Source organism: Carassius gibelio, chromosome B5 (genome assembly GCF_023724105.1).
Source record: "Carassius gibelio isolate Cgi1373 ecotype wild population from Czech Republic chromosome B5, carGib1.2-hapl.c, whole genome shotgun sequence".
Lineage (NCBI taxonomy): Eukaryota > Metazoa > Chordata > Actinopteri > Cypriniformes > Cyprinidae > Carassius > Carassius gibelio.
In genome coordinates, this window is record NC_068400.1 from 39,946,699 (window position 1) to 39,973,225 (window position 26,527).

At 37.7% G+C, this 26,527-nt stretch overlaps 3 protein-coding genes across 3 annotated transcripts; 1 reads left to right on the forward strand and 2 right to left on the reverse strand.

Annotated features, from left to right (window-relative positions):
- Positions 1-12: 12 nt before the first annotated feature.
- LOC127957717 (squamous cell carcinoma antigen recognized by T-cells 3-like) lies at positions 13-16,688 on the reverse strand. Its single transcript, XM_052556362.1, has 19 exons — positions 16,126-16,688; positions 13,646-13,772; positions 13,051-13,155; positions 12,669-12,853; positions 12,369-12,474; positions 11,531-11,655; positions 10,338-10,493; positions 7,798-7,936; positions 7,150-7,257; positions 6,952-7,029; positions 6,812-6,870; positions 6,586-6,695; positions 5,575-5,687; positions 5,414-5,490; positions 5,047-5,215; positions 4,482-4,936; positions 4,229-4,381; positions 2,964-3,151; positions 13-1,950 (listed from the first exon to the last, which is right to left on the reverse strand). The coding sequence occupies exons 1-19, from the start codon at positions 16,327-16,329 to the stop codon at positions 1,740-1,742; spliced, it is 2,868 nt and encodes a 955-aa protein (XP_052412322.1). The 5' UTR covers positions 16,330-16,688; the 3' UTR covers positions 13-1,739.
- A 1,035-nt stretch (positions 16,689-17,723) lies between these two features.
- LOC127957720 (iron-sulfur cluster assembly scaffold protein IscU) lies at positions 17,724-19,674 on the forward strand. Its single transcript, XM_052556364.1, has 5 exons — positions 17,724-17,889; positions 18,476-18,589; positions 18,685-18,795; positions 18,911-18,989; positions 19,092-19,674. The coding sequence occupies exons 1-5, from the start codon at positions 17,788-17,790 to the stop codon at positions 19,181-19,183; spliced, it is 498 nt and encodes a 165-aa protein (XP_052412324.1). The 5' UTR covers positions 17,724-17,787; the 3' UTR covers positions 19,184-19,674.
- A 3,179-nt stretch (positions 19,675-22,853) lies between these two features.
- On the reverse strand, positions 22,854-26,502 carry LOC127958822 (transmembrane protein 119-like). Its single transcript, XM_052557828.1, has 2 exons — positions 26,216-26,502; positions 22,854-24,035 (listed from the first exon to the last, which is right to left on the reverse strand). Exons 1-2 carry the CDS (start codon positions 26,249-26,251, stop codon positions 23,346-23,348), a joined length of 726 nt encoding a protein of 241 aa, XP_052413788.1. The 5' UTR covers positions 26,252-26,502; the 3' UTR covers positions 22,854-23,345.
- Positions 26,503-26,527: the final 25 nt, after the last annotated feature.

Sequence of the window (26,527 nt, forward strand, 5' to 3'; positions counted from 1 at the left end):
GCACAAGTCATGTTTGACAACCACATACGTTTAATTGCTTCATTAAACAAATTAGGCTTTAATAAAAAGGAAAAATAAAACCATATGACCACACAATTTGAGCAACACAGGAAATACAACAGGAACATTATTAGAAATAATTATAAGATTGCCTAAACATGACGGTGCTAAATAAAAATGGCCCAATCTAAAATCAAATAATTGATACAATAAACCAAATTAAAAAACAAAGTGCACAATTTACCACATGTATACCATGTTTTCATTATTTTTAATGTTGAACAAGACATTGCAACAGCACGTTTTTTTATTTTTTTTCTCAATCACTACTTTAGGCCACTGTGGTGATCAAACGCAAATATATAGAGCTACTTTTCCTATTTTTTTTTTTAGTTCCAAATATACAAATGCTTTAGAAAACTATGGCCAACCATTGAGGGGTGGGAACGGGAATCAAACACAATCAAAAGAACAACACAGGAGGAAACTGTCTAGTGTATGACCCTGCAGTTAAAAAAATAGATCAGCTTAACATTTAATAATGGATGAAGTACAAAAGTCCATCATAACCATCAAAACCAGTAAATAATACTAATATCCAGGACATTTTAGATGATATATGTTGTGTGTACACACACACACACACAATACAGTATAGGATGGGTTCACAATCGGGTGAACTCGTAGTGGAAGGTTCTAGCAATATACAGCTGCATAGATTCTTCAACTTACGGGAAGGACCCAATAGGTTCTAAAGCAGCAACTGTGCTCCTCAGCCAGCCCTTGACTCAAATATCACCGCAAACGCATGGGTTCTAGATTAGCTAAAACTGGAGTTCTAGACTGAATGTTGAACTGAATATATGTGTGTGAAGCACAAGCTTTAATCTTCAGACCATTAGTGAGCACACAAGGTAAGCCAGGTTTACAAGCCGTGTCAGCAATTAAACAAGAATCAAAAGGGCAGTGCTTGGAGAAAATACAAAATGTGACAAAACTAGAATCTACTCATTACCAGGACAGTGTACAGCTTTTAATTAAAGCATTTCAGTCTAATAAACACAAAAGCTGAAACTCTTAGTGACATGTTGTTGGCAAGGTGCTGGATTTAATTTGCTGATAAGATCAACTATTACTCCATTAGTCTTCTTCATCTATGAAGACAGTTTATTTATTAATTGTAAATGTACACATGCGAGACTGGTTCAAATGGCTGTGGTACTGCAAATAAATTATTTATACAACGTGCAGTTCAGTGAATATGTAAAATAAAGGTTTTGATCTTTATTTGTTGTTATTGTTGGCTTTGACAAGACAGAGGTGCAAGATGCATCTACATATCAGCCGCCCCAAAAGGGACCTACTGAGAAATGAAGCAGAGTTAAATCCTATTTATGATACATCACATATCCTAATATTTAATTTTCTTGCATATACCTTTTAAAACAACGATCACCACATCGTTTGTTTCAACGTCCTGTTAAAAAAATACTCGCTGACAAAATCTGAAATCTGCCCACAAATCCCATTCGTTATTACTAAGAAATAAAGAAAACAATACAGCTCGCATCTCCAAGGTTGAGGTGTTAAAATAGTTTTCCTATATATGTTGGGAGTGGTCACATATTTACAGAAAGCAGGCTAAATTAAAACGCTGTTTCTCCACCGGACTTCTAAAGGACACAGCATGGCTTTCTGTCAGAAGGCAGGTATTCTTCTTGTGGTCTCTGCATACAGTTTCACTTTTTGAGGAGCATCCTGGCAAAGTCTTCGTTGGACAGAGGCTTGGTTTGGGTGTCCAGGCTTGTGGTTCCAGGTCCTTCATGCACTCCATCGGTCACTGTGGCGTGTGGTGCAGAAACAGTCCCGTTCTCTGCTTTGGCATCTGGAGCACTCTGTCGGTACAGAGAGCGTGGCAGCAGAGAGATCTGAGTGCGTCCTTTTCCTCTTCTGAACAAAACAAAAAACAATTCAAATGTGTAAAGAGAAATAACTTTTTTTTTTTCTTTTTTTTTTCCACAAAGAACAAAAAAAAAAAAAAAAAAAGCACAATTTGGCCGGAAAAATTTAATTGCTATTATGTATATCTTATTAATAAACATTTAAAACATTTTTTTTGCTTTGTAGGACTAGCATTTTATTTATTAATAAAATAACATAAAAAAAGAAATATTTATGAAAGCTGTAGAAACTAGTTTAGATATTATAAATCAATTGCAACTTAACTAGACTAATCTTTTTGTTAAATGTTTATATTAAACTTTAAAATTATTAAATATTAAACTGAAAAAAATATATAATACTATTTCATAGTAAAATAAATTTAATATCTAAGAAACATAATAGTAATTTCATAGTATTATAGTAAAATTATAATATCAGTGTTGTCAAACGATTATTCGTGATTAATCACATCTAAAATAAAGGATTTTGCTCTAATAGAATGTGTGTGTACTGTGCATATTTATTATGTATATATAAACACACACGCATCTTTATATATACAGCATGTATGTGTATTTATATATACAAAAATATACACAGTACACACAGATTTATTTCGCAAATAAAAACTTTTTTTTAGATTTGATTAATCGCGATCAATAGTTTGACAGCACTAATATTAATACTTAATTCCTGATTTCTTTATTTTCAAAATTCAAGCTTTCATTTTGGCACAAAGCCGTGGGAAGGTTTAGAAATCTCATTAGAAATCTCTTGTAGTAGCTGGTGCATGTTGTCTTCTCAATGAACATTATAATCGACCCAAACTCACAACAAATGCAGAGATGAGTTTGTGTGGAGCAGCATTTACTGCAAACCAAGCCACACTGACACACACTGAATAGACAATAAATGCCTTTTTCTCTGGAAACATGGGTGTTGATTTTCCCACCATAATAACTGACATCCACATAGTAACTCAACACCAGACCAGCTAACCTGGCGTATCAGGTACTTACGCTCCCTGAGGTTGCCTCAGTGTCGATGCCCCCAGGATTCGACTTGGTGCTGCTTTATCTTCCATCTTCCTGCTCGGAGGGTTGCTAATGGCAACAGAGATTGTGAAGTTTTCCAACATGGTGCCATCCATCTTCATCACAGCCTGCGAGGCCTGCGCTTCATTCTCATATTCCACATACGCCAAACCCTACAAAGTACACATGCATTTATGTGAACACTCAACAACACAGGACAATAGTAATATTGGTTGAACTTTTGGACAGTTAATGCATCTACAGGAACATGAATATTATCTGAGAAAATCAGCTTTGAGATGACTTTACAGGGTTTCAGAAGGTTTTATTAAGACAGTATGTTCTTCTCTAAATGTAAACCGAGCCAACAGATAATGAGTTGTATTAGCAACACAACCAAATAATTCTTCATTACTATTTAATTCATAAAAAAAAAAAGTCTTGAATTGCTCTGCTCCGTTCTTTCTGATCACAGAAAATGTTCTGTTTTTCCTCGTTAGTTTTCTCTTGTTTTCCACTGCAAACATCTAAAATATTCTTGAATTAAAATACATTTACTTGATAAATTAAATGAAAAGTCTTGTTTTATGAGAAATTCATAAATTAAACAAGTTCACGATTAAAACAAATCTGCAATTGGGCTCAGAAAAATCTGCTTAATTCAAATGGTTTTATAATTCAAAGTTTTTATATCCTACTGACAAATATTTATTATGGTTTTAAGTATTAACTCAATTTTGTTCAGTTTCTCATAAAACAAGACTTTTTTTCTTCATTTTGCAGCTTGATTTAAGCATGTTAGATATTCGAATTGGACAAAAAACTGAAGGCGGCAATCGTTTTTAGATATACTGAAATAGAAAAATAGTTATTTATTCCTGTGGTGATAGCTTAATTTAAAGCATCTTAACTATAGTCTTCAGTTTCACGTGAACTTTCAGAAATCATGCTAATATGATTCACTTATTAATAATGGTTATTATTATTATTATTACCAGTTTTAACAGATTTTGCAGCTTAATATTTTTTTTTTTACATTTCAGGATTATTTGATGAACAAAGTAAAAAAAAAAACTGCATTTATTTGAAATACAATCTTTTGTAAAATGATTACAGTAACTTTTGATCGAATGTAATTGTTAGTTTCCATTCATTTTATACATGGACTATATTCTGCAGGACACTAGGACATTCTGTACAAAAAAGTACAAACTGTCTATTTATATTATTGACAGAGGCCTGTCACTCACCTTGGGTTTGCCGGAGCGGTTGGTGACAAGCCGGATGGTTTTCACTGTGCCATGCTGTTTACAGAGATCCTCCAGTGTCTCTTTAGTGCAGGAGTACGGCAGGCCAGAGATAAAGATCTTGTGCTTCTCCATTGCTGTTTTGTACTTAAAAACCTAAGACACATTGATTCACATTTTAAAAATGATAAACAAATTGTTCACTTGAACATCATAAACACTAGATCACAAACTCCGTAGTATACATTCTAGATACCTTGAAGTCAGGATTCTTATTCTTGTCCACACAAGGAGACACATACATGGGCCGCCCATCCACCTCCTGTCTGTCCAGTTTCAGTGCCTCGGATACAGCCACCCTGTCCTCAAACTGCACATAGCAATAGCCTCTAAACACACCTTTCGGTGTAAACACGGGTCGCACCTGCTGTACAGTCCCACAACCCTGAAACAATGTTCGCATCTTGCCCTCTGGGTCCTCCAGATTAAAAGCCAAGTTACTGACAAATACACAATCTTCATCTCTGCGCTGCTCCTGGGGCTGTCGCGGGGCTTCAGACAGTCCCTGTTGGTTCTTATGGAAACTGGGTGGCTCAGATTTACGTGGTGGTGGAGCTCGTCGACTGAAAAGCCCACTTTCTGTCTCCATGTGCTCCTCTGTGGCTGTGCTACCAAAGTCCTCCTCCCCTCGGAGCCTCTTGGATGGCAGCTCTGCACACATTTGATACATCAGTACAGCTGAAGTCTAAACCACACTTGTTTGGAAATGATTTCCATTTTCTCTTTTTTTACACAACAGAATTATGCAACTTCATCCATACCTTCATCCTCTCCCCATTCATCCTCGTCCTCATCTTCAGCTTTCCGTTTATCCCCAGTACTGTTTGCTTTCTGGCTCTTCTTTTGGGCTTTTTTATCGGCCTTGGCTTTTCTCCTGTGCTCAGCTTTCTCCTCTTCTTGTCTGGCTAGGACAGCCTCTTTTTCAGCCACCTGCAGAAACAGCATCGAAACAGCTCAAAAAAATACATCAAAAGGACATTTGCACATGGCAAGCTTCAAGACAAGCATGAAAGATGTATCTGCTTGCTTGTCACTACATTACTTCCGGGAAAGAAAGGACATACATAAAAATGTAATCCAGAAAATCCCGGTATCCAGAAAATCCCATGGAGACTAGTTAGGACTTACTCTTGCTCTCTGCTCATTGACTCTGTTGAGTTTAGTCTCTGTTTTTTGGACTGCAGCATCCCAGTCTTCCAGAGAGCCTGTGAGACACAAAAACATCCAAATAAACCCTACAAATCTGGGCACCCTTATAAACAAATCTATAAATGCATCAATTAACTCACCCTCCACTCTTTCAAAGTTGAGCAGGACATCACAGACATGCTCAGGGTAGTCTGATGTACACTGTACAGCTCTGTGGAGAGCCTTCCTGCAGTGAGCAGCATCTCCATATGACCTGATCCACAAACATGCATACAGAGACAAAACAGCAGCTTTTACCTGCCGTTCCAAGTTTTAAAGACAATAATATTAAATCAAAATAAAATCAACCCCTAACTTATTATAAATGCACATTATTCTGAATAGAAATGCAACAAGTGCAGACAAAATGAGTCTGAATGTGAAATATTATATTAGAACTGAGCATTATAAAAATTCTCAAAATTGGCTTTTGCTTAGTCTTCCATCATTTTCAAGGTTCATTTCGTCCAGCACAGGTCACAAATGTCTGTTTTCATAATTTCATTAAAATGTAATAACTTGCTCAATCCATTAAATAGAACAGATGTTTCTGCTGATATAACCAAGGTCTCACAGCAAAGGGAAAAATTATATTAACTAATATTATAGCACACAACCCCCTTCTGATCCAGTCAAAATCCCAATTGATAAACGTTATCCCCTACATTACTTCCTGAATATTCTGCTTCACTCAGAAATACGTTACACTATTGAAGTCAAATGTGTTGCAAAGGCTGTTTTATGTCATCTTTAAAACACAATAGTTCTCAAACTTTTAGACTCAAAGGTACCCATCGTATAACTCAATATTCAAAGGCTCCCCATTATAGACAAAATTAATCTCAGTATTTCTGATCAGATCTTGGCTGATTACCAGTGCTTGCAGCAATAATACAGTGTCTAAAAATCTAAGACCTCTAGTGAAAATGCTTCCTTTTTGTCCCCAAATGAACACCTTTTTCTCAAATTAACATGAATTTCAGAGTATTTAATTATTATTTAATGAACAAATCAAATTTACGTAATGTTTCCCAGGCATAATTAGAGAATGATCCAAAAAGCATTTTGTGCATCAAGTGAAAACATCTCAACAGATGCACAAACTGACTGACCTTTCCAGGTTGTAATATTCCAGCCACATGTTGGCATATTTTGCATTGCCTTTTGTCATGATGCTGTCCCACAGTTCACGGGCCTTCTGCATGTTCTTACAATGTAAGGCCTGTTTAAAGCAATCAAACACAAGCAGCACTGTAAAAACTCCGGACAGACTGTAATCAGCAGAACGACATTAGTTAATGGAGGATGGACAGATGGAGCAGTATAGTGTTTCCTCACCTCTATCCTTGCCCAGATCTGCATTATTATGCAGGACAGATCTCCACTTTCACTGAACCCTGAGAAACGAGATAGCAGTTACATGTGTTTTTTTTACTACAAGTACTCTCATACCTCATAAAAACAGAACAGATACTCACTCTCTTTTACATCCTGTTTCAGGTAGTCAAGGGAGCGTGCAAAAGCTGCCCGCAGCTCGTCCAACTCCCTGCTCCATTCTGCAATAATCAAAAAAATTAATCATCAAACTCACTCATCTGATATCAACTGCCAAAACTTCAGAATGTAAGAGCAAACCAGCAGTAAAAAAGAAAGAAAAACAAAACGTATGCTCTTGCCTTTGCTAAAATCAACACGTCTTCTCAGGTAGTCCAGATTAGATTGCCAGATTTCTACATAATCAGCCGCCTGGATGAACCCTGCGTTCAGGGCCTTTTCAAACACATCTGAAAACAAAGAAATTATAATGCTTGGTAATGTCAAGCCTTGTGTATTAAAATCGTTTGTTCAATTCCTGCAATAATGTTTCCGCCATTCATGAAATGATTCAATATTGCTAACAGTGTTTTCATTTCTTTTGACCATTGAACTTGCAGGATTTCTTGACTACTTATACTATATACTCACTGACCACTTTATTAGGTACACTCGTTCACTTGTGCGTCTTCAATGCAAAAAACTTTCAGCTAACCATCATATCCTCATCTATAAATGTCACTAATTCACGCAAACCTGTCCATTTTTGCATAAAGGCCCGCCATGACAGTCTGCGTTAAGTTGAAATCTTTACTGAAAGAGCACTGCAGCGCGTTAAACAGATGGAATAAAGAGAGGCGAGGGAGAAAATCTAAGACTTTCAAAAATACATTTAAAGAAACTTCAAATAAAATTTCAAGCCAATATTGTGTTAAGCATAAATAGAGTAAGATTTCTGAATTCCCAGATATTGCCTTTGCTTTTGTTTTTATTTTTTATTTTGAAAGTACCTGTCACTGTCTGATGGTCAGCTCCATGCCTCTCTAGAGCCAAAAGATAGCTCTTCCATAGACTCATGGTCCAGGGACAGTTCCTGACGGCCCGCTCATGAGCAGATAAAACTAGGTCTTTAATCTTCAACTGACGATCCTGAGGAAGAACAGAAAAACAATTATGAGCAGCTCACCAAATCATTTCTAAAATAAATTTAGCAGTCTAAGTAGATGAGTGTCAAAGCCTACTTCCACCAAGAGCAGCTATTTGTGACAAACAAAAAAAATTTCATCACCAAACATTCTGATTGTGGAATATTACCATTTCCAATTTGATAAAGAAAAATAGGGGAAGGTCCTGACTTCCTGGTCAAATACTGGTTTGAACAGGTCAGAACATTAGAATTATGGACTACGTTTCAGACAGATGCACAGTTACTCAGAATAACTATAATGCCGTTCTCAGGTTGCTTGACAGCTGATTTTTCCAAATGTACAGCATGTAAATGTTTTTACAGATTGATTGGGAAAGGAAATCATTATCTTGATTAATTCAAACAGCTGTTTTGGGAGAGATATCATGACAGCTTTCAAGGATATCAAGGACTATTCATATTAAAAAGGCAAAAATTGCTGATGGCCTATTCATAGCAAAATGTTAAAATATATTTATACACATCAGTGTGAATCACAAGCAAATTCACACCGGATACAACAAAACTGTATAACAGATATAATATCATTATAATAGCAGCTAATGCCTTTTCTAACACACACACACACACACACACACATATATATTAGTATACACACACACACATATTAGTGCTGTCAAATGATTGTGATTAATCGCATCCAAAATGGTTTTTTTTGCATAATGTGTGTTCTGTGTAGAATTGTTATGTATGTATATATATTTAAAAATATTTACATGTATTTATTTTTATATAATTTATATTATAAATAAATATTTAATATATAAACAACAGATTTTTTTCTGAAATACATGCATGTGTGTGTATTTATATATATACACATAAAAAATGTGCACTGTACACACATTATGCAAACAAAAACTTATTTTGGAAGTGATTAATCATTTGACAGCTCTAATATGCATATATATATTTTTTTTGATGAAGGATTAATGTTTCTCACTGCAAATAGGTCCACAAGAATCCATTTTTATTCAAAGTCTTGAATAAACTGGTCTTGAGAAAGACAGAAACCTAAAGGTCATAGGACATTTTAAAGAATTGCTTATTAAAATGCACAGAAATGGTCTTTTTGCCTTCTGCACCAAAGCCACTGAACACGCTCCAGGAAGAGCAGGTGTGTGTGTGTGTGTGCGAGATGAGTAGTCTGTAATGATTATAATCCCCCACCCAATCCAGCACTGCTGTTCTGCTGCCAACCCATTTACAAGCACCTCTGTTGCTCAAAGATTACATATAACATCGAGCTAAAGGAGACGTTGAGCAGGGAATCAGTCCTCCGTTGTAAGAGATTAAATCTATAGCCAAGATAAATCGGTCTGTGCTTAACTGCCTTACATCAATAATCATTCAGTAAAATACAATTTTGCCTCTACAAACGGGAGAGATGCATAAAATCTCGACTTTGCACACCCTACGCCAACTCAACATCTGCTCACTGCTCTTCAAAACCATTACATCAATGACTTAATGATGATATCTGCTGAAGTATGAATCACAGTTACATCATTCTTTAAAGCACACCAAGTTTGTTAGTAGGGATGAATATTAGGACCGTTAAAATATGACAGATATATCTAGGTAAATGCTCTAGTTGAATCGGTGATGGATGGATGTTAGTCATTGGAATAAAATTCATTCCTTTTTATGGAAACTGATCCAACATTCGATCCTAAAGTGGTGCAGGTCATTAGGAGGCTTTAGATACAATACAGCACTTTGTAAAATCAAGTAATAACCTCAATATATCCATTAGGCAAAGCAGCTCTGTGACTCACAGTGTGAGGTGCATATAATTTAGTTAAATAGCATCTCAATTTAATCACCTAAGAGAGTACAAGCATGAAGTTTTGATTTAATTACTTCGCACATCCATAGCTGCCAGGAATTCAAGCGCCTGAATGGGCTCCACCAACACACGCCACCCGTAGCCCTTAATGCAGAAGTTCATTAACTTGAGTCGTTGAATCAGAAAGCCCAAATGGATTGCCACTTCGGCTGCTAATATGGGGAGGTGTCGTTCTCCCCCCACTTCTCGTCCTAATTTTTCTCTCCCTACATGCCTCCCACCATCTCTCTTTCTGTCTCGTTAACTCGCAGTTTTCCCCCCTTCTTCTTCTCCTCCATCTGGTGAGGAGCTGGCTCTCTAATGTGTTCTCAGCTGCAACTACGCTGCTGCACATTTGTGGCTTGTGCATCTCATTACCATCCCATTAAAGCAATTAATATGTTCCTGAATAAACAGAGGGAGGTGTGGGGTTGGCACACGTGTGGATCAGTCAGTTTGCGAGCGGTGCAGAAGGCTGTTGGTAAAAGCAGACATGTGCTTATAGAGTCGCTCACCAGATATGAGGTGTATTTGATCCACAGGTCCGGCACGAGGCAGTTCTCTGCCAGCGCTCGCTCGAATATGATCTGGACACGAGCTGGATCTCCTTCCTTAATCTCGAAATCTATGTAAGCTTGATACTCTGCCAGCTTTGGAGGTTCAGAGACCAGCTAGAAAATACAAAAGAACAGAATTAGACGGCTCAAATAAGAAACAACAGCTTTTGAGTTTAACAGGGAAGAAAAACATACAGAAAAATTACATCTGTTCTAATGAAAAGATCGCAAAAGCACGTATTTGATTACGCTGCTGAACATTAAAAACATCCATCTCTCAGCAATTCAAAATATTTGTGAAGTACGGTTTAATTTAATTCACTTCTTTCTGGGAACATCTCCACTTTCATAGATTGAATTTGTTCTCTGATTTCAGTTCTTCTTGTGACTTGAGTGAATTTTAAAATATAAATATTGTAAATATGCATGTGTTGAATATGAAAACCTGCAGCTTAAAAAAACATAATATAAGTCTTAATTGTACAAATTTAGTTCTGAGAACTCCACTGCAACAAAAACAGGGTCACTGATTAGTTTGTGTGTTTGTCAGGCTGAGGTCTAACCGCATGAATACAAGCTTTAAAGTCAACCTTGGCTACCCAAACCCATTTTGTTTCTTTAGTGTGCTGAATGTCCAAGAAAAACAGGATATTCTGAGAGTGAAAAAAGATAGAGCAGTTGCTTTTGTCCATCAGGAATCAATTAAATAGTGAAAAGGGTGTGGGTTTTGCAGTCAACTGTGAAGGACTTCTGCCAGCACCAAATGGTTACGTTTCAGAGATGGTTCAAGCATTTAATGTTTGATGAAAGACAAAAAAGAAATTGAAGAAACAAGAAAAAAAAAGGAACGCATAAATTAAATAACGAGATTAAATTAACTGAGATTCCCATTTTGATTTCTCCGGAAAAGATTAATGTAAGGAGTCGCTGAGCATTTGTTTGTGAACAAAGAGCTTTCATTACCACACGTTTAGTTCAATCAGATTCTCTAAACGACACTTATGAAAAGCTGATTTTGGCTGCAAGCAGGCTGTAGCTAAATCACAATCACCATCTATAAAACCACAGCTGCTGCCAGAGACATAATTTCACATCAGATCAAATCAGAAAACAAAATTTTCTCTACAGCAGTGAGACAAGTAAACAGTTACCAAAGCCTCCTCGAAAGGTTTGCATTTCTCCAACTGTTGAAGGGAATGTCTGTACTGGTGCGTGACCGTCTCAGGTACGCCGTCGTCAGCCCAATCCGAGTACTCTGCATACGTCCCCTCCATATCTAAAGAACACAATTTCAACACAAAGCGATCAGAAAGCAAGCTTATTGAAAGCAATCTTTCATTTTTCTGTGTTACAGGGGCACACAGAGTCTGTTCTGTTTCAAAGATGTTTAGAATAATAGTATTTCTGATACTACTGCATTTCTCACCTATGACATCACTACAATTTTCTGACAAATAAGAAAGGCTATATAAACATGAGCAATGCTGTACGAAAACCTAATCTGCGATCTGGCTCTCTGAGCTGAGTGGGATGTGATCAGAGCGTTCTCCTCTGCATCTCCTGTGCCAAAAGCAGCCGGCAAGAGAGAAGCGGGAAAAAAAACCTTGCTCACAAAACCAGACCATCTGGTTATCTGCAAGCTGCTTCTGGCAGCACTGGTGTCTACCTGACAGGACCGACATTACTTGGCTTTCAGAAATCCAAATGAAAGGAAACCACATGCAACAATCAATATTATTTGTAACTTAAGCCTTAATCAATCCAATTTGACCAGATCTTAGTTCAGTCTAGACATAGGGTTATTTTATTTCTTCCAAATTGCGCAATCTTAGTCATAGTCAAAATTCTTTCGGCATCAATTCTCCCAACCCTTTCTTTCTGTGGACACAAGTTTTTCCGATTATTTATTCCAACACTGAAAAGAGAAAAGAAAGAATAGGAGGGTGGGGGACTGTAGGAGTGAGAGGAGAGAAACAGAGCGGCTCTCACCCATCAGAGGAACAGCTAGCTGTCGTCTAAAGAGTTTGTGTATGCGTTCGAGCTGGGCATTCAGCAGCTCCTGCTGCTCCTTTGATGCAACGCTGCCAGGAGGAGGCTGAAAAACAGAGGATTGGGTTAAAAAGCATGACAAAACAAAACACTGTCACCAATCATTTAAAAGACCTATTTAACATCAAAAGTCATTCTGTTCATATTAAATAAACAGTATTTTAGGTTGCTATTTTCATAGCAATTTAATCCCATGCTGATATTCTGCAATAAATCAGAGTAGGAACCCAGAGTAAATACCTGGACTGTGGAGAGAATAACAATCTCAAACTCCCTGTAGGCCTCCCAGATTGAAGCTCCTTTAGTCATGTGTAAGCCTACTGCAGTCAGCGCCCTCTCAAAGATGGAGCGAACACGCTCAATGCCTCCCTGGGCTCCCATTCCACCGATGGAGTACTGTACATATTCCAACCAGATCTCTGGACCTGTGGATGGGTTTACCAGTAACACTTTTTTAATTCTCCAGCACAGGTTTAACTCAAAACAATCAAATTATAGTTGCTAACACAATTAGTGTTTTACAGTTAGTTCATACACTTGATCTAGAACATTTAGAAAACAATAAAAAAATTTGACCAATTTCAAAGAACCGATGAATAGGAATACAATTAACCACACTTACACATATAATCTTTGACAGCCCTCTCAAACAGCTCGTAGACTTTCTCACGGTCTGATTCGTCTTCTGTCACACGGATTTCATCCTTCAGCCAGTCCAGCCAAATCTCTGTTCCACCGAACAAATCAGTCAAACACCGTAACACAATACCTATATCTCCACATCATAAAATCTGAACACTCCTTCACATATTAAATACATGCACTTTCAAAGTTTAAATATCTTTTTCTCTGAAAGATTCATCATTAGCAACAAACAAATTTTCTAAAAGCATTTTTTTTCCTGCTATTGCAGTCCAGCCAGCGCACTATAAAGATGTCCTATTATCATGTGCATTAAATTCATTAGAATCATCATCCCATTTCAAATTGTTTCCTGCAGGGCTGCTGCAGAATGTCCTGCTCCTGGAGACCATCATTCCTAAAGCGTGATGGATACTCAAACCTCAAGAACAAATCAAAAAATAGCCTGCACTCTAAAAGCACTTGTTCTTTCAAAATGATATGATCGGCTCCGATCTCTCTGTTGCAATGTCAGAGAAAAATCTGGCTAAAGCATAAAGAGAACAAAGAACAGAAAGAAAATAAGGATGTCCCACCTTCGGTGAGAGGAAATAGTTCACTCATCTTCTGCCTGGCCTTGCGCAGTCTGTGAAGCTTCCCTTCTTGCCGCAGGAGTTTGATTAGGTCTACATGGCAGTTGTAGTCAAATGCATTGATTGACAGCTGTAGAAATGGCACATGGGGGGGGGGTGACATTAGCATTATGACACTTCACAAAATGTTCCAACTGAATTGATTCACCAAGCATTTTGTACTAGTCGACCTAATAAAGTATAAACATGCTAAACTCATTCAGCATCAATGTCAACATGAGACTACACATCATAAAGGAAAATCTAAATAATGAAGCATTCAAAAAACATAAAATGATTGCAATGCTTTGGTAAGATAAATCTTTTGTCTTCTAAACCGCATTACTTCATCAGTACAGATTTTTTCCAAACGTTTAACAACTGATATGTTTGGATGGGAGGATAGCTTCATCTGGACAAGGTGGGCATTCACTGTAGTCTAGCATGCAAGAGTGGGAGACACTGGAACAGCGCCACTTCCCACGGAGAGAGAAACTGTGTGGGACTGGAAATTATTGGAATAAATCAGATAATGCGTGTGACTTCTTGTAACTGAGGCACTACATCTTGCAGGGAATAAGAAAATCTTTAAATCTCTGCTTACATATTGCAAAAAAACAAACAGACTGATGGATTAGAGATCGGACACACTTAGTTGACATCACAGCTGTTACATGACTGTGGTTGTACGGAAAACCTCAGTGACTTTACTGCTCAGGAATGCTCTGAATTAAACAAAACGATGCATGCAAGGACACAGAGACTTAAACGAACATGTGCACTTTTCATGGAAAAAAAAAAAATCACAGAAAATGTAACTTGCAGGAAAAAGAATTCTGATATTCTGGTGACATTTTTTATTTTCAAGCACTTTTTACCAATTCCAAACCACATCAATCTTAACAACTACTAATAATCTTATTATTTAATCATTTATAATTTATATATAATTGTCCTTGAAGACTAGAAGTGAAAAACTCCTTATATTCTGGCGTGTAGAATTATTAGGCATGTTTTCTTTTACAGATAAAATGAGCTAAAAAATAAAAAATAAAAAGAGGTTTAACTGAGACTGAAAAGTCCAAAATGATTAAATCCCAATGAGAAATATTCTTAACTAATGCAAAACAGAAATTACAAAGTAAAGACATGGCTACTGGACAGCATAATGCTCACTGGGTCAGCGGGGTCAAAAAAATAAAATAACGAAAGAGATGAAAAGACACACATTAACTGCAAAAGATTTAAGAATTAATGTGAAGAATTAGGTTTAAAACCATCAAGTATCCAGCACCACCATTTTCCAGAATTGCAACCTTCCTGGAGTCTCCAGAATTGCAGACTCTCAGAGACTTTGCTTGGTCAAAAAAATCCTAAAAATGTACCCTCAATTAATAAGAATAACATGCTGAAGTATTGTGAAATACATTAAGACTATTTTTGTATAGTACTACAGATAAGTAGAGAGTGATTCTTGAAGGACCAGAACCACTCTTTAAAAAAATTATATTTTAAAATCTGGCAGTAAGTTGTAGGGGATCATTTTTATTCCATCTCCTATCCTGAAAAGTCTGTCTTGCAGAATTAACTAAAATGACCATAACTTTAATCCTAACGCGCTGTATATAGATCACAGCATTCTTTCAAGTAATGTCAGTACAATACATGCACATCAGAAATGTGCTCTTATCTCGGTACAAAAAGAAAAATGCAGTAAAACAAATATATACAGTCCCTTTATTGTGCCTCTCTGATGTTTTCATCTAATGCTACTGTATACAGTTTTTCAAAACAGAAACCACCCAAGAGCTGGAATAATATAAGGAGTCACAGAACAAACACGTGGACATGACCATTACCAAACACTGCGCAACAGTGTCTATCTTCAGCCCCTGAACGCCTCCTGCCACTGCATGTGGTCTGTAACCTAAAACTACTGTTATAAACATGATTAAAATCTTAAGTTTTCACAGGAACTGATAGGTGTTTCTTGACAGCTCTGTGGCGCGAATTTAAACTCCGTGCGCGCGGCACGCGTCATCAAAACACTCCAACGCTAAACTTTATTACTGTATATTTCACAAAGTCTTTTGAAAAGGAAGGTCGCAAAGCTCCTTTAACACACCCGGGACTGCATATATTTGGAAGCCCTATGTAAAAAGGCGAAATGAAAAGATAGCTCGGAGGATTAAATTTAATATCAAGACGAGTCTTCGCTAGCTCGCTTAAGCATCTGCTAGCCACATTCCTCAGGAAAACCGTTATGCATTTCTGTGTTTTTAATCACTCCTGGCCATGTATTTGGTAAGTTAAGCACATATGACTTCTCCAATAAACGGGCTCTGTTAAATACATGAACAGAAACTCCCCAGCAGAGTCGTTCTTGCGGTGTTTTGAAAGCTGCGTATGTGAGGAGAGTCGTTAGCCTCATTCATTCCTCTCACCTGTTCCTCCAGCCTCTGGATCTCCGCTTCATTTTCGCGCTCGTCTTCAGACGTGTCTTCTTCATCTTCCTCCTCGGATTGCTCAACTCCCATCCCTTCTTCTTCTTCCTCCTCCTCCTCTGACTCCATCTCTCGCTCCATGCCCTCAGCCTCCTCTTCGATACCTGGCAACAACGTCTGCTCTTCGTTACCCGTCGTCGCCATGTTTGAGTACTATCTGCCTGGAAACAGTCAGAGGCAGGGCTCGCGCACACAGCACAAGACCTCGCGCGAAAAACAGAGCGCTCGTGCAGTGAAGAGGCGTGGCTTAACTACATGCAAGTCATGTATTGGCATAATAAAATACCGTGACATTCTCAAATATACACATATAACCAGTGTTGGGGAGTTTCATGTTACGGAATTTTGTAGTCTAATTTAATTACAAAATAAATGTAACTGTAATCTGTTAAATGTAATTACAAGTTAGGCTACTAATGAAAATGTTATTAAATGTTATAAAAAGGAGGTTATATCTGAATATTTTCACTCACATTTGACTGATTTCCTTCCAAAACTGCATTGACGTCTGTAAAATATGTGATATATGAAACAAATGTTTCAGGAGTTTAGGACAGAGAAGAGGATGCATGCTTATTTAATATCTGTATTATTTCCTTTTTTGGGTTTATGTGTATGCATTATTTTAAAATGAACTGTTTTTCCCCCCAGGCCATTAGATGCCAGTGTTTTCTGTCCTAGATACGCAAATATTTGATTTCAAAAACAGTATCATAGCTGTTAAACCATCTTATGATTTCAAATATCATTTAATCTCAGAACAATCTCAAAGTAAAAATAATTTTGTGAGTAAAAAGTCTGATTTTGTGTTGGCTGTGCTTTCAAATTAAATTATTATAATCTTATTTCAAGTGAAGAAGGATTTTAAAATCAGACACTAATCAGTGTTGATTAGTACTACTGTAAGGTTAAACCCTGCATGCTTTAAATGTTTCGAAATGATTAAGTTTATATTTTTTTATGTAATTAGAAAGTCATCAAATGTAATCAGTTACATTAGGCTACATAAACAAATTGAAATAGTTACACTACTTTTATTACATTTTACAACTTGTAATCTGTAACCTATATTACATGTTCACAGTAATAGGTTTGCTTAACCAGACCTTCTCAACACTGCATATAACATACATGCAAAACGTGAAATATTAAATAATATTATTGTAATATGCAAAACATTATATTTATACATTTAATGTTTTTAAATTCACGGTGAAATAGCTTCCCCTGCTGGTTGTGTTCCATGAGTTAACAGCAGCAGTAATATAACATACAGCATGTAGAAATACACAGCTACAGACAAAGATGAAAACTATAATATTTTTTATAATAAATGATTACTAAGATGTGAGCAGTGCAGTGAAAGATCGCCTCTGTTGGTTGAGATAAATATAGGCTACTATCGTTTGCTTGTGTAAAACAGCGGTGATATTGATTATAAGGCAGAAATTATCTGTGCAATATAATCTCAAGGTAAAATGTATAATATTTATAGTTAAACACTAATGGAAGATAGAGTATATTGCATTAGTGTAATGCGGTAAAAGCGCTCCCTCTGCTGGTTGATCTGTGGTTATGCAGTGACGTCATTAATCAGACATCATGGCGTTAGCAGCGGCAGCCAAGCGCTGTGCATCTTCTGCGCTTTTCAGTAGATCTTTGACATTACCAGAATTAAATACAGCCTGCTTTTATCACAAAAAGGTACGTTTCACTTTTTTTTCTTGCTGCTGACCATGGCACTAGAACTGATTTATGGTTAAGTTGTAGTTCCTAATGTTTGAGAACAACTTTCAACGTAACGTAGTTGCTGCTAGCTAAGCTAACGTTAGTTTACTGCGTATGTAAACAAACCAGAAGAGCAATGTACGTTAACTTGTACGACAATATTTTCGGTAGTCTGAGTAGAACACACTTGTCATCAGATAGATTATGTATGTTAGACGGAGTTAACATGATATTCATCCATATGTAACGTTACAGTTAGTTTCGTAATCCACTTGTGTAAGTTAACGTTACCTGTCCTTAAAAACACCACAGTGATGTTTCACAGTAACGTACATTATCTTTAACTCTGCCACATAAACCTAAACTTTACTAACTACACATACAAATTTAAATAAGTGATTTACAAATAAAGATGAACAATCTCTGTTATGAAGGTCACTGTTTTGTTATCCATCAAGGGCACGTTTCCTTTTGGTGTAAACTGTTATCACAAGTCCTCTGATGAATGTCTTTGATTGTGAACTATGATCAGTATGATTCTTACACCATACTTTTCTCTAAGGTGGTGGACCACTATGAAAACCCCAGAAATGTTGGTTCTCTGGACAAGAATGCAAAGAATGTAGGCACTGGCTTGGTAGGCGCACCAGCATGTGGTGATGTTATGAAACTACAGGTAAGATATTTTTGACTTTAAATGTCAGTATATGTGTATGTGTGTGTGTGTACACTATTTACATCAGTGATTTTTGTTGTCAACCTGTCTGACAGATTCAGGTGGACGAGAATGGCAAGATAGTAGATGCCAGATTCAAAACATTTGGCTGTGGCTCAGCTATTGCTTCCAGCTCACTGGCCACAGAGTGGGTGAAGGGAAAATCGGTGAGTCATTGTGACTCAGACCATTACATAAATTCACAGTGTGATCAGATTATCTTCATATTTGTTTTCTCAAGCATTCCTACCGAAAATTCAATGTTCTCTTTTCCATGTTCAGGTTGACGAAGCCCTGAAAATCAAAAACACTGAGATTGCCAAAGAACTTTGTTTACCACCAGTCAAACTTCATTGCTCTAGTAAGTGTATCAAAATGGGTGTTTGAGATTGTAAACAGGATGATGACATAAGAAAAAAGCATCCAATGCTATGATTTCATAATCTTTTTTTTTTTCTGGCAGTGCTTGCAGAGGATGCCATCAAGGCTGCATTAGCAGACTACAGGCTCAAACAGAAAGACGACAAGGGGACGTTGGCAGAAGCTAGAAATTAATATCCTCATTTACAGACGAGTCACTGTCACCCACTTTCATTGTGACTCAGGAAATTTTTATAGCTTATATGCTTTCTGAGGATAAAATCAACACATTAGCCAGCGTTTGCCATTGTTACTCTATCTGCGCTGCCTTTGCGTTGCTGCTTTGAAGTGGCTTGCATTACAGACTGTGAAGATCTTTTGGATTAAAGTTTTCTCCTGTATCTCTGAATCACGCACATTCAAATAAACTCTTTATTTCCTAAAGATCTCATACTCTCACATTAAATGTCCTCTTCCTCTATATCAGATACATACTACTGCAAAGTTTGTAAATGTTTTCTACTACAAATTATAAAAAGGAAAGATTTGAAATGTCTATTTGTTTAGATTTTCAGAGGGATCATCATAGTTTTCAGAGTGATTTGGAAGCAAAAAAAAAAAAAAAACAGATTTGACTTTGGTGCTGTGTTATTTGTGCAAAAACTTAATAAAGCTGTAAAAATTCATGTTTCATTATCCATCGTTTTGTATTACTCTCTACACAGAATATTTGCTATAATACAGTTAATTCAATTCATGAATTCATGAATGTGTGCTAATGTCTCCTTGAACCTGTGGAAGTGGTGCAACTCTCAGGTTTCGTAAAAGGATGTTCTTCAGTACCAAAAGCACTGTAAGCATCAGCAGTCCTGTAAGCACACAAAGAACAGCCAGGATCGCAATGAGCGCTGGGTCACTGGACTGTAGTATTGTCCGAGGAGTGAGTTCAATCTCTCTCGTTGGGGTCATTGAACCAGTAGATGTCACAGTGGCTGATGCTCCTGGTGGCTTACCTGTCGAATTCTCCACACAGCCAGCTTCCTCATCTGTGGCTAGACTGTAGGGTACTTGGGTGGATTGGGATATAAAAGATGTCAAATTTAGAGAGAGGCAGTCTTCGTAGCTCAGTCTCTCTAAGGTGGGCTGGTCTGACCCCAAAAAGGACCTTGATATTATGCTCTCAGGTAGTTTTGAAGATTCTCGACATCTGAAAGAACTCGTGTTGCAAGCGGCGTCAGATCTAACCAACATGGATGCACTTATAGTCTGTTCTATATGACTTTCAACCACTTTCCCAGATTCCGTATTCACTGATGTTGATATTCTCTCAACGGGCTTAAGAAGTTTTGGGCAGATGGCCATGACTGATAGAGTCAATAACAACTTCTGTGCGAGGTGCAAAGGAGCTGTACATACTAGATCCGTCGCCATCCGTAACCTGTCTGTCAGAAGCCATCTATAAAGATACAAGATATCACATTCACAAACCCACTGGTTATTGGCTAGTTCCACTGATTGGAGTCGGGACAATCCATCAAAAGCCCGCTCGGGTATAGAACGCAAACAGTTACTGTTAATCTTCAACACTTGGAGGTTCACCAGTGCACCCAACGAGGACAGATCTAGGGTAGATATGCAGTTCGCGGACACATCCAGGTGTATTAGTGAAGAAGGCAGGTTTGCTGGCAGACGTGACAATCTGTTCCCCTTCAGAGTCAACATCCTCAGTCTGGTCAGGCCTTGCAGTGCCCCCGGCTGAATTGCTCGTATCCGGTTATCTTCCAGATCCAAGCGTGTGAGGTTACCGAGCTGCCTCAGAGACCCAGCGGTGATGTAGGTGATCTGGTTCTCCTGAAGCTGAAGGGTCTCCAGACTTGATGGAAGCCCACGAGGAAAACGGACCAGTTGGTTGTGGCTGAGGCTCAGCTCCTGCAGGCCAGAATATTGCTGGAACACATTATCCACGTTGCAGAGCTGATTCCGGGCTACGGAGAGGACGGCGGTGCTTAAGGGGACAGAGCGAGGCAGAGTCTGCAGACCAAGAGACTCGCACAGAACCAGAGCACCAGGACTGGGACAGCAGCAGCCTTTGGGGCAGGGGAATACAGCAAGGCCAGCAAGGAGAGACGAACAGAGATACAACAAGAGACAGCAGAGAAGACTAGGACGCATGGCTCACTTGAGGGAAAAGATCAAAAGGGACAGACAAAGGAAAGAGGAAAGTAGAAGTTAGTAACTGCTTTAGTAATTAACCCAAAATGAATCAGTTGAGAAAAATTAATTACCATGATTGACTCCGCAGCTCCTCCAGGACGTATTTCCTTTCTTGAGCACGACTCCTAATGCGTTATCAAACGTGTGATATAGGGATGTGGTACTCACCATTCTAGCACTGTCTCGGCTGACCCTTCGTTTTCACTTTATCTGCGTCACATCTTTAACCTCTTCACTCTTTCCTCATGTCCCTTCTAGAGAACGGTCCGTGCTCACCCTGAAAATCCTGGGTAGCGGCCCATCAAAGTTTAATGGCAGCCTTAAGGTTTTGAGTTACCTGTTTTGTATCTTCTTCGCAATGCAAATTAATTGGGCACTCCAGTTGCTCTTCCCATGACACAGCTGCACTGGGATAGTAGAGTAGTTCTCTGATAGTAAACATGTTTATTAGCCATTCTGTGCAAGGAATACGTTATTTGATCATCTGAAGAACAAAACTAGGGGAATAAACGGTAAGCTATAGAGTTACGCTAAAAATATCCAAAATCATGTTCAAGTCTGCATCTAATTGTTCAGGAGTGAAGAGTTCACTCTCACCCTCAAGTGAAGTGAAAGCAGTGTATATTTCCAGAATTATTTAGCACCTTGTGGACAAAGAGTGGAGAAATCAACCTTGAGCTACGGTTCTTTTTCGGGGCTCAAGTTTCTGGCTTCACTGCATATCTTTGATGTCTACTCTTTGGTGACTACACGCTACCAACACTTGGCCTTGCGCCAGTGGGGTTTCATTTCAGTTATGAGGCTAATTTGCATTCAGCTGGCTATTAATCAATGATAGACTGATAACATCATTGTAACAAAAGCTGCATGTGGTTAAAGAGGTGTGAGGATTGTTTTTCTGGAAAGAAAATTACTTGTATGAAAGAATTCACCCATGAATCCACTTCTGAATCAAGCTGGATAATATATAGTTGGTGAATCTTGGGAATTCTTAAGTTATCCACAAAATATGTTATTACTGGCATAATTTGAAATTGATTGTCTGGTTCTATCTCAGCCAGTATATTTCCATTAAGACCAGATATTTCCAGATCTCGGAGAGGCTATCGGAATGAGCTTCTGAAATATTGATTGGACATTGTATGGATGTGACAAAAGCTCTGTATCTGCCGCCGTTAGGCTCCGCTGGGCTCTGTTGCAGAGGTTCTTGAGTTTCATATGCTTCAGCCAAGCCAACACAATTCTTTCGACAAAACCACACAGTTCAAAACAAGGAAGTGGTAACTTTTGTTTCATTTCAAATAAATTCTGTTCTTTTGAAATTTCTATTCTAAACAATTCTGAAAATAAATATATGTTGAGTTGTTCCACACAAATCTTTAGTAGTATACAGCTTTTTTAAATGGATGAGTGCCAAATCTGCAGAACGATTTCTGGAAAATTCTTGTTATACTGAAGACCGGAATAATGAAATAGTTATATGTTTTTACTGTATTTTTAAATACAGACTTTTCAGACTTAGTGATCATAAAAGACTTCTTTCAACAAATCATAATCAACTTCTTTCCAAACTTTTGAATATTAGTGTATCTGTATCTCTGAAGCAGTTTATTTATTTGGAACAAAGCATACGAGAACATTTTTTGGAAAGTTTATTTTTCACAACTAAACATACCTAACAAAATGTTAGCTAATTAAATCAAATACTGAGGAAAGTCAGGAAGTTTAGATAAAATAACAGTCCTTGTGTTTAACATCTGATTACAGCTTTGGAAAATACAGCATAAATTACGGGTTACTATGCATATAAACATATGTAAAATATAACTGAAAGGAAAGTGGTCAGAACATGTTTCAAAAGAGGGTTTCTTAAGTCTCTCACAAGTAGAAAGTGATTCACAAAATAGTTTCAAGTGTTGTTTATTTTCCACATTAATAAAAATTTCAACTCGCTTCTTATTTAGCAATCTTATTTGTAAAGAAACACCATTTCTACTCTTCCTCTGGTGGCACATACACAGGTTGCAAAGCAATAATAACACAAAGAGTAAGAGGATTGGCATCATTTCTACCAAAAGATGTATATCTACCAGTAGAAAAAGTTTGGTATCAAGGTCATTCCTGCCGGTTACAGAAAAAGCTCTCACGCTGTGGTGTGATTGGCCTTTCTGAGGTGGCACGTACAGACCAGAGGCTGACTGGAGGTGACGTTTGAGGTGGAAGGCTGAGGCTCCTCTTTCTTCTTGGGCTCATCTTTCTGCATCTCCACCTCTTCAACATCCTCCAACTTTTGGACCTCTTTTGGCTTGGGACGGGGGTCTTTTCCTTCCTTCTCCCCCACCAGTGCTTTAGTGGGTTCCCGTAGGGTCTTTGCAGCCGTGGTCTTACCTTCCTGAATCTGGTTTTGTGGTTTCTCCACAGCTTTACTAGGTTGGCTCATGTATTTCCTGGGTGCGTAGGTCTTTGGAGGATAGTATGCCTCAAGCTTGCGTTTGTGGCTCATTGCTGAAGCGCAGCAGACGATAAAGATGATGACTACCAACAGAGAGGTCACGACAATGATGAGAAGCAAGTTCTCCTTCAGGAAGTCCACCACCTGGTTGAAAAGGAAGTCTTTGATGCGGATGAAAGTGGCTGTTATGTTGGGAGGAGGCGAGGGGGATGGAGGGAGATGGGTGGTACGAGCAATGGGAAAGATGATTTCGGGTTCATCCCCACTACCCTCCATTGATACGTTGAATGGGGCGGGCTTAGCGAAGCAACTGCTGCCCCAGAGAGCAGTCAGGAGCAGGAAAACAAAGCGCAGAGAGAGTGACATACTTCTTCTAAAAACCTGAAAGAAAATGGACACAGATGTGGTCGTTACTAGTCATTCCCACCAGAAAAACAGGAAGTCAGAATTTTTTTTCATGAAGGTGGTTACAGCAGTTTTTAATACATATTTGGAAAATCATAACACTTATTTTAAGGTGTCCTTGTTACACATATTACACAAACTTACTATTATTATACCAATTAATTATGCATAATACATGCAAGTAACCCTAACCCTAACCATATGTAGTTAATAAATATTACTCCGTACTTAAATGTATAATTACACTGTAACAAGGACACCTTAAAATAAAGCTTTACCCACTTTACAATAAGGTCCTGTTAGGTAACAATAGTTAATGCATCAATTAACAATGAGCAATACATTTGTTCAGCTGTTTGTTGTTAGTTCATCTGAGCTCAGGTTCATTAAATAATATTAAGAGATACAATTTTTGATTTTACCATTGTAAAATGCTGAAATTAACATTTACTGAGATTACTAAATGCTTTAGAAGCATTTTCCGTTACTTCATGTTAACTAATGTAACTAACAAATGTTAACAAATGGAAAGTTATTGTAACTTGTTACCAAGAAGTTGTATTTTTGTCATCAAATTTTTTTTGAAGTACTAATATAAATATACCAATACATTATTATTTGTTTACAACTGAACTTGCAAGTGTTTAGTAAATTTGTATTGTATTGTAAAGGTCATAGAAGTCTTTGCATCATTTTATGTAGACCGCAATATAATGAAAGTTTTTCCACTTTCAATGATAGTAAATAGTGTCTACCTCACAGAGCTACTATCGGTTTTATCGGTATTATCGAAGGAAAGAAGATAGTTGTATCACACACATATCACTACAGACTCTCTACATAAGAGCATATTTTCAGGTTTCTGTTTCCTCGCAGGAGAAAATCTATTCCTGTTACATCCAGTCATTACTTATTTGGGGTGGAGGCAGAGGGAGTCTAGGCCTGGTTTGTAATTTCCCTGCCTGGCTGATGCCACCCGCTCACCACAGAATAGCAAAAGCAAGGCCAGATATATATTTGTGAGGGTGCAGCAAGGCTTGGGGGAGAGCCACAACTCACAGGCCTGTACTTACAACCCAGCTGCAATGAGACAGGCCACAGACCAGCAAGACTATTTCTGCACTGCTCAAGAACACACACATCTTGTTCATATGCTTCACTAATCGTCAAGACTCTGCAATATGGATAGACTAATTTATAAATGTTAGAAGTAAACTATTATTATATTTATCAAATAGCATAGGATGGATAAGCTACTTTAACCCGTGGCAGGTTAGGTTTGAAGGGAAATTCCCAAATGAGCACTATCAGAATTGACAGTGTGAACCACATATAGACTTCTATCAAATACAGTCATCTCTGCAAATGCCTATACTTCTTTAAAACCTATTTTTATTAAATATTTCCTCCTTAGTGCAGACCACACTGACTTACCCTCAGCTCTGACCACATTCTCTGTTCTGCTATCAGGCGGCGTTGCATTTGTACGGTTTCGTATTAGAGAACAAGATGAGGTAATAATCTCAGCAATCTGTTTGAGCAATGTTCCTTAGAACGAGAGCATAAACGCAGGAAGCATCTGCCAAAAGAATCCAATTCAAATATGTGGTATCCTCTGTGTAGACCACAAAAATAAAATAAGAATGCATATGTTTACAATAAAATATGAAATGCAAAAATATGCATCCTTTGCATAGATTGTAAAAAAAAAAAAAAAGTAAAAAAAGTTTGGCCTTTGCCATACTACTTCATTATCGACAATAGAAGAAACTTTACTTTAAAAGGTGAACATTCGCTTCACGTTTAAAATACATTTAACATCTATCTATCTACATTTCATGTGATAAGTTGGTTAAGACCAATGGGTTAAAAGTAATACAATTATATAGAAAAGCAGAGGTTGTATAAATGAAAGATCTGGCAACATTTGTTTGCAGATACTGGTATTTGAGGTCTTGCCTTCATTCCGAAATACTTTTTAAAGCCACTACATCGGAAAAACATTAAACTCATCAGAATTTTATCAAACATTATTGAGTGACACAGATAAAAATTAATTTGAAATGAGATCTGACATATTGAAAGTGTGCTAACAAATTATTTATAACATGAATGCAAAACCTTATTTCAAATGAAGGAAACCTAAAAATACTCACTGCTGGTGTTACTTCCTGTCTGTGATGCCCTGACATCAACACTTCAAGCTACAGGTATGCAAAATAAAAAAGACAACTACAGTTGTGAAAGAAATAGAAGCTGCCTGTGTGTTGTCCTGAAAGCCTTATGGAAGCTTCTGACTGTGTGAGTTTTCCCAAAAAAAAAAAAAAAAAAATCAGGATCCTTGCACAAGGACATCTCCCTCCCCTCTTGCTCCATCTCCTCCCTTTTTCTGTCCTTCTCTTTCTCTCGTCTAGAACCCTGATGGAAGCATGGGACAAGGACAATCCAGCAACCCACTTCAACTCATT

Bases quoted from the DNA above. Each gene is read 5' to 3' on its own strand.
- LOC127957717 (XM_052556362.1), bottom strand. From the start codon at position 16,329: ATGGCGACGACGGGTAACGAAGAGCAGACGTTGTTGCCAGGTATCGAA. The intron at 12,475-12,668 runs GTATTTACTCTG...TCTGTTTTTCAG, and splicing joins TTATTCTCTCCACAGTCCAG to CCTCCTCCTGGCAGCGTTGC. The intron at 7,030-7,149 runs GCAAGAGCATAC...TGATTATTGCAG, and splicing joins ACGTGTTGATTTTAGCAAAG to AATGGAGCAGGGAGTTGGAC.
- LOC127957720 (XM_052556364.1), top strand. From the start codon at position 17,788: ATGGCGTTAGCAGCGGCAGCCAAGCGCTGTGCATCTTCTGCGCTTTTC. The intron at 18,796-18,910 runs GTGAGTCATTGT...TTCCATGTTCAG, and splicing joins AGTGGGTGAAGGGAAAATCG to GTTGACGAAGCCCTGAAAAT. The intron at 18,990-19,091 runs GTAAGTGTATCA...TTTTTCTGGCAG, and splicing joins AGTCAAACTTCATTGCTCTA to TGCTTGCAGAGGATGCCATC.
- LOC127958822 (XM_052557828.1), bottom strand. From the start codon at position 26,251: ATGTCAGGGCATCACAGACAGGAAGTAACACCAGCA. The intron at 24,036-26,215 runs GTGAGTATTTTT...ATTTTCTTTCAG, and splicing joins GACAGGAAGTAACACCAGCA to GTTTTTAGAAGAAGTATGTC.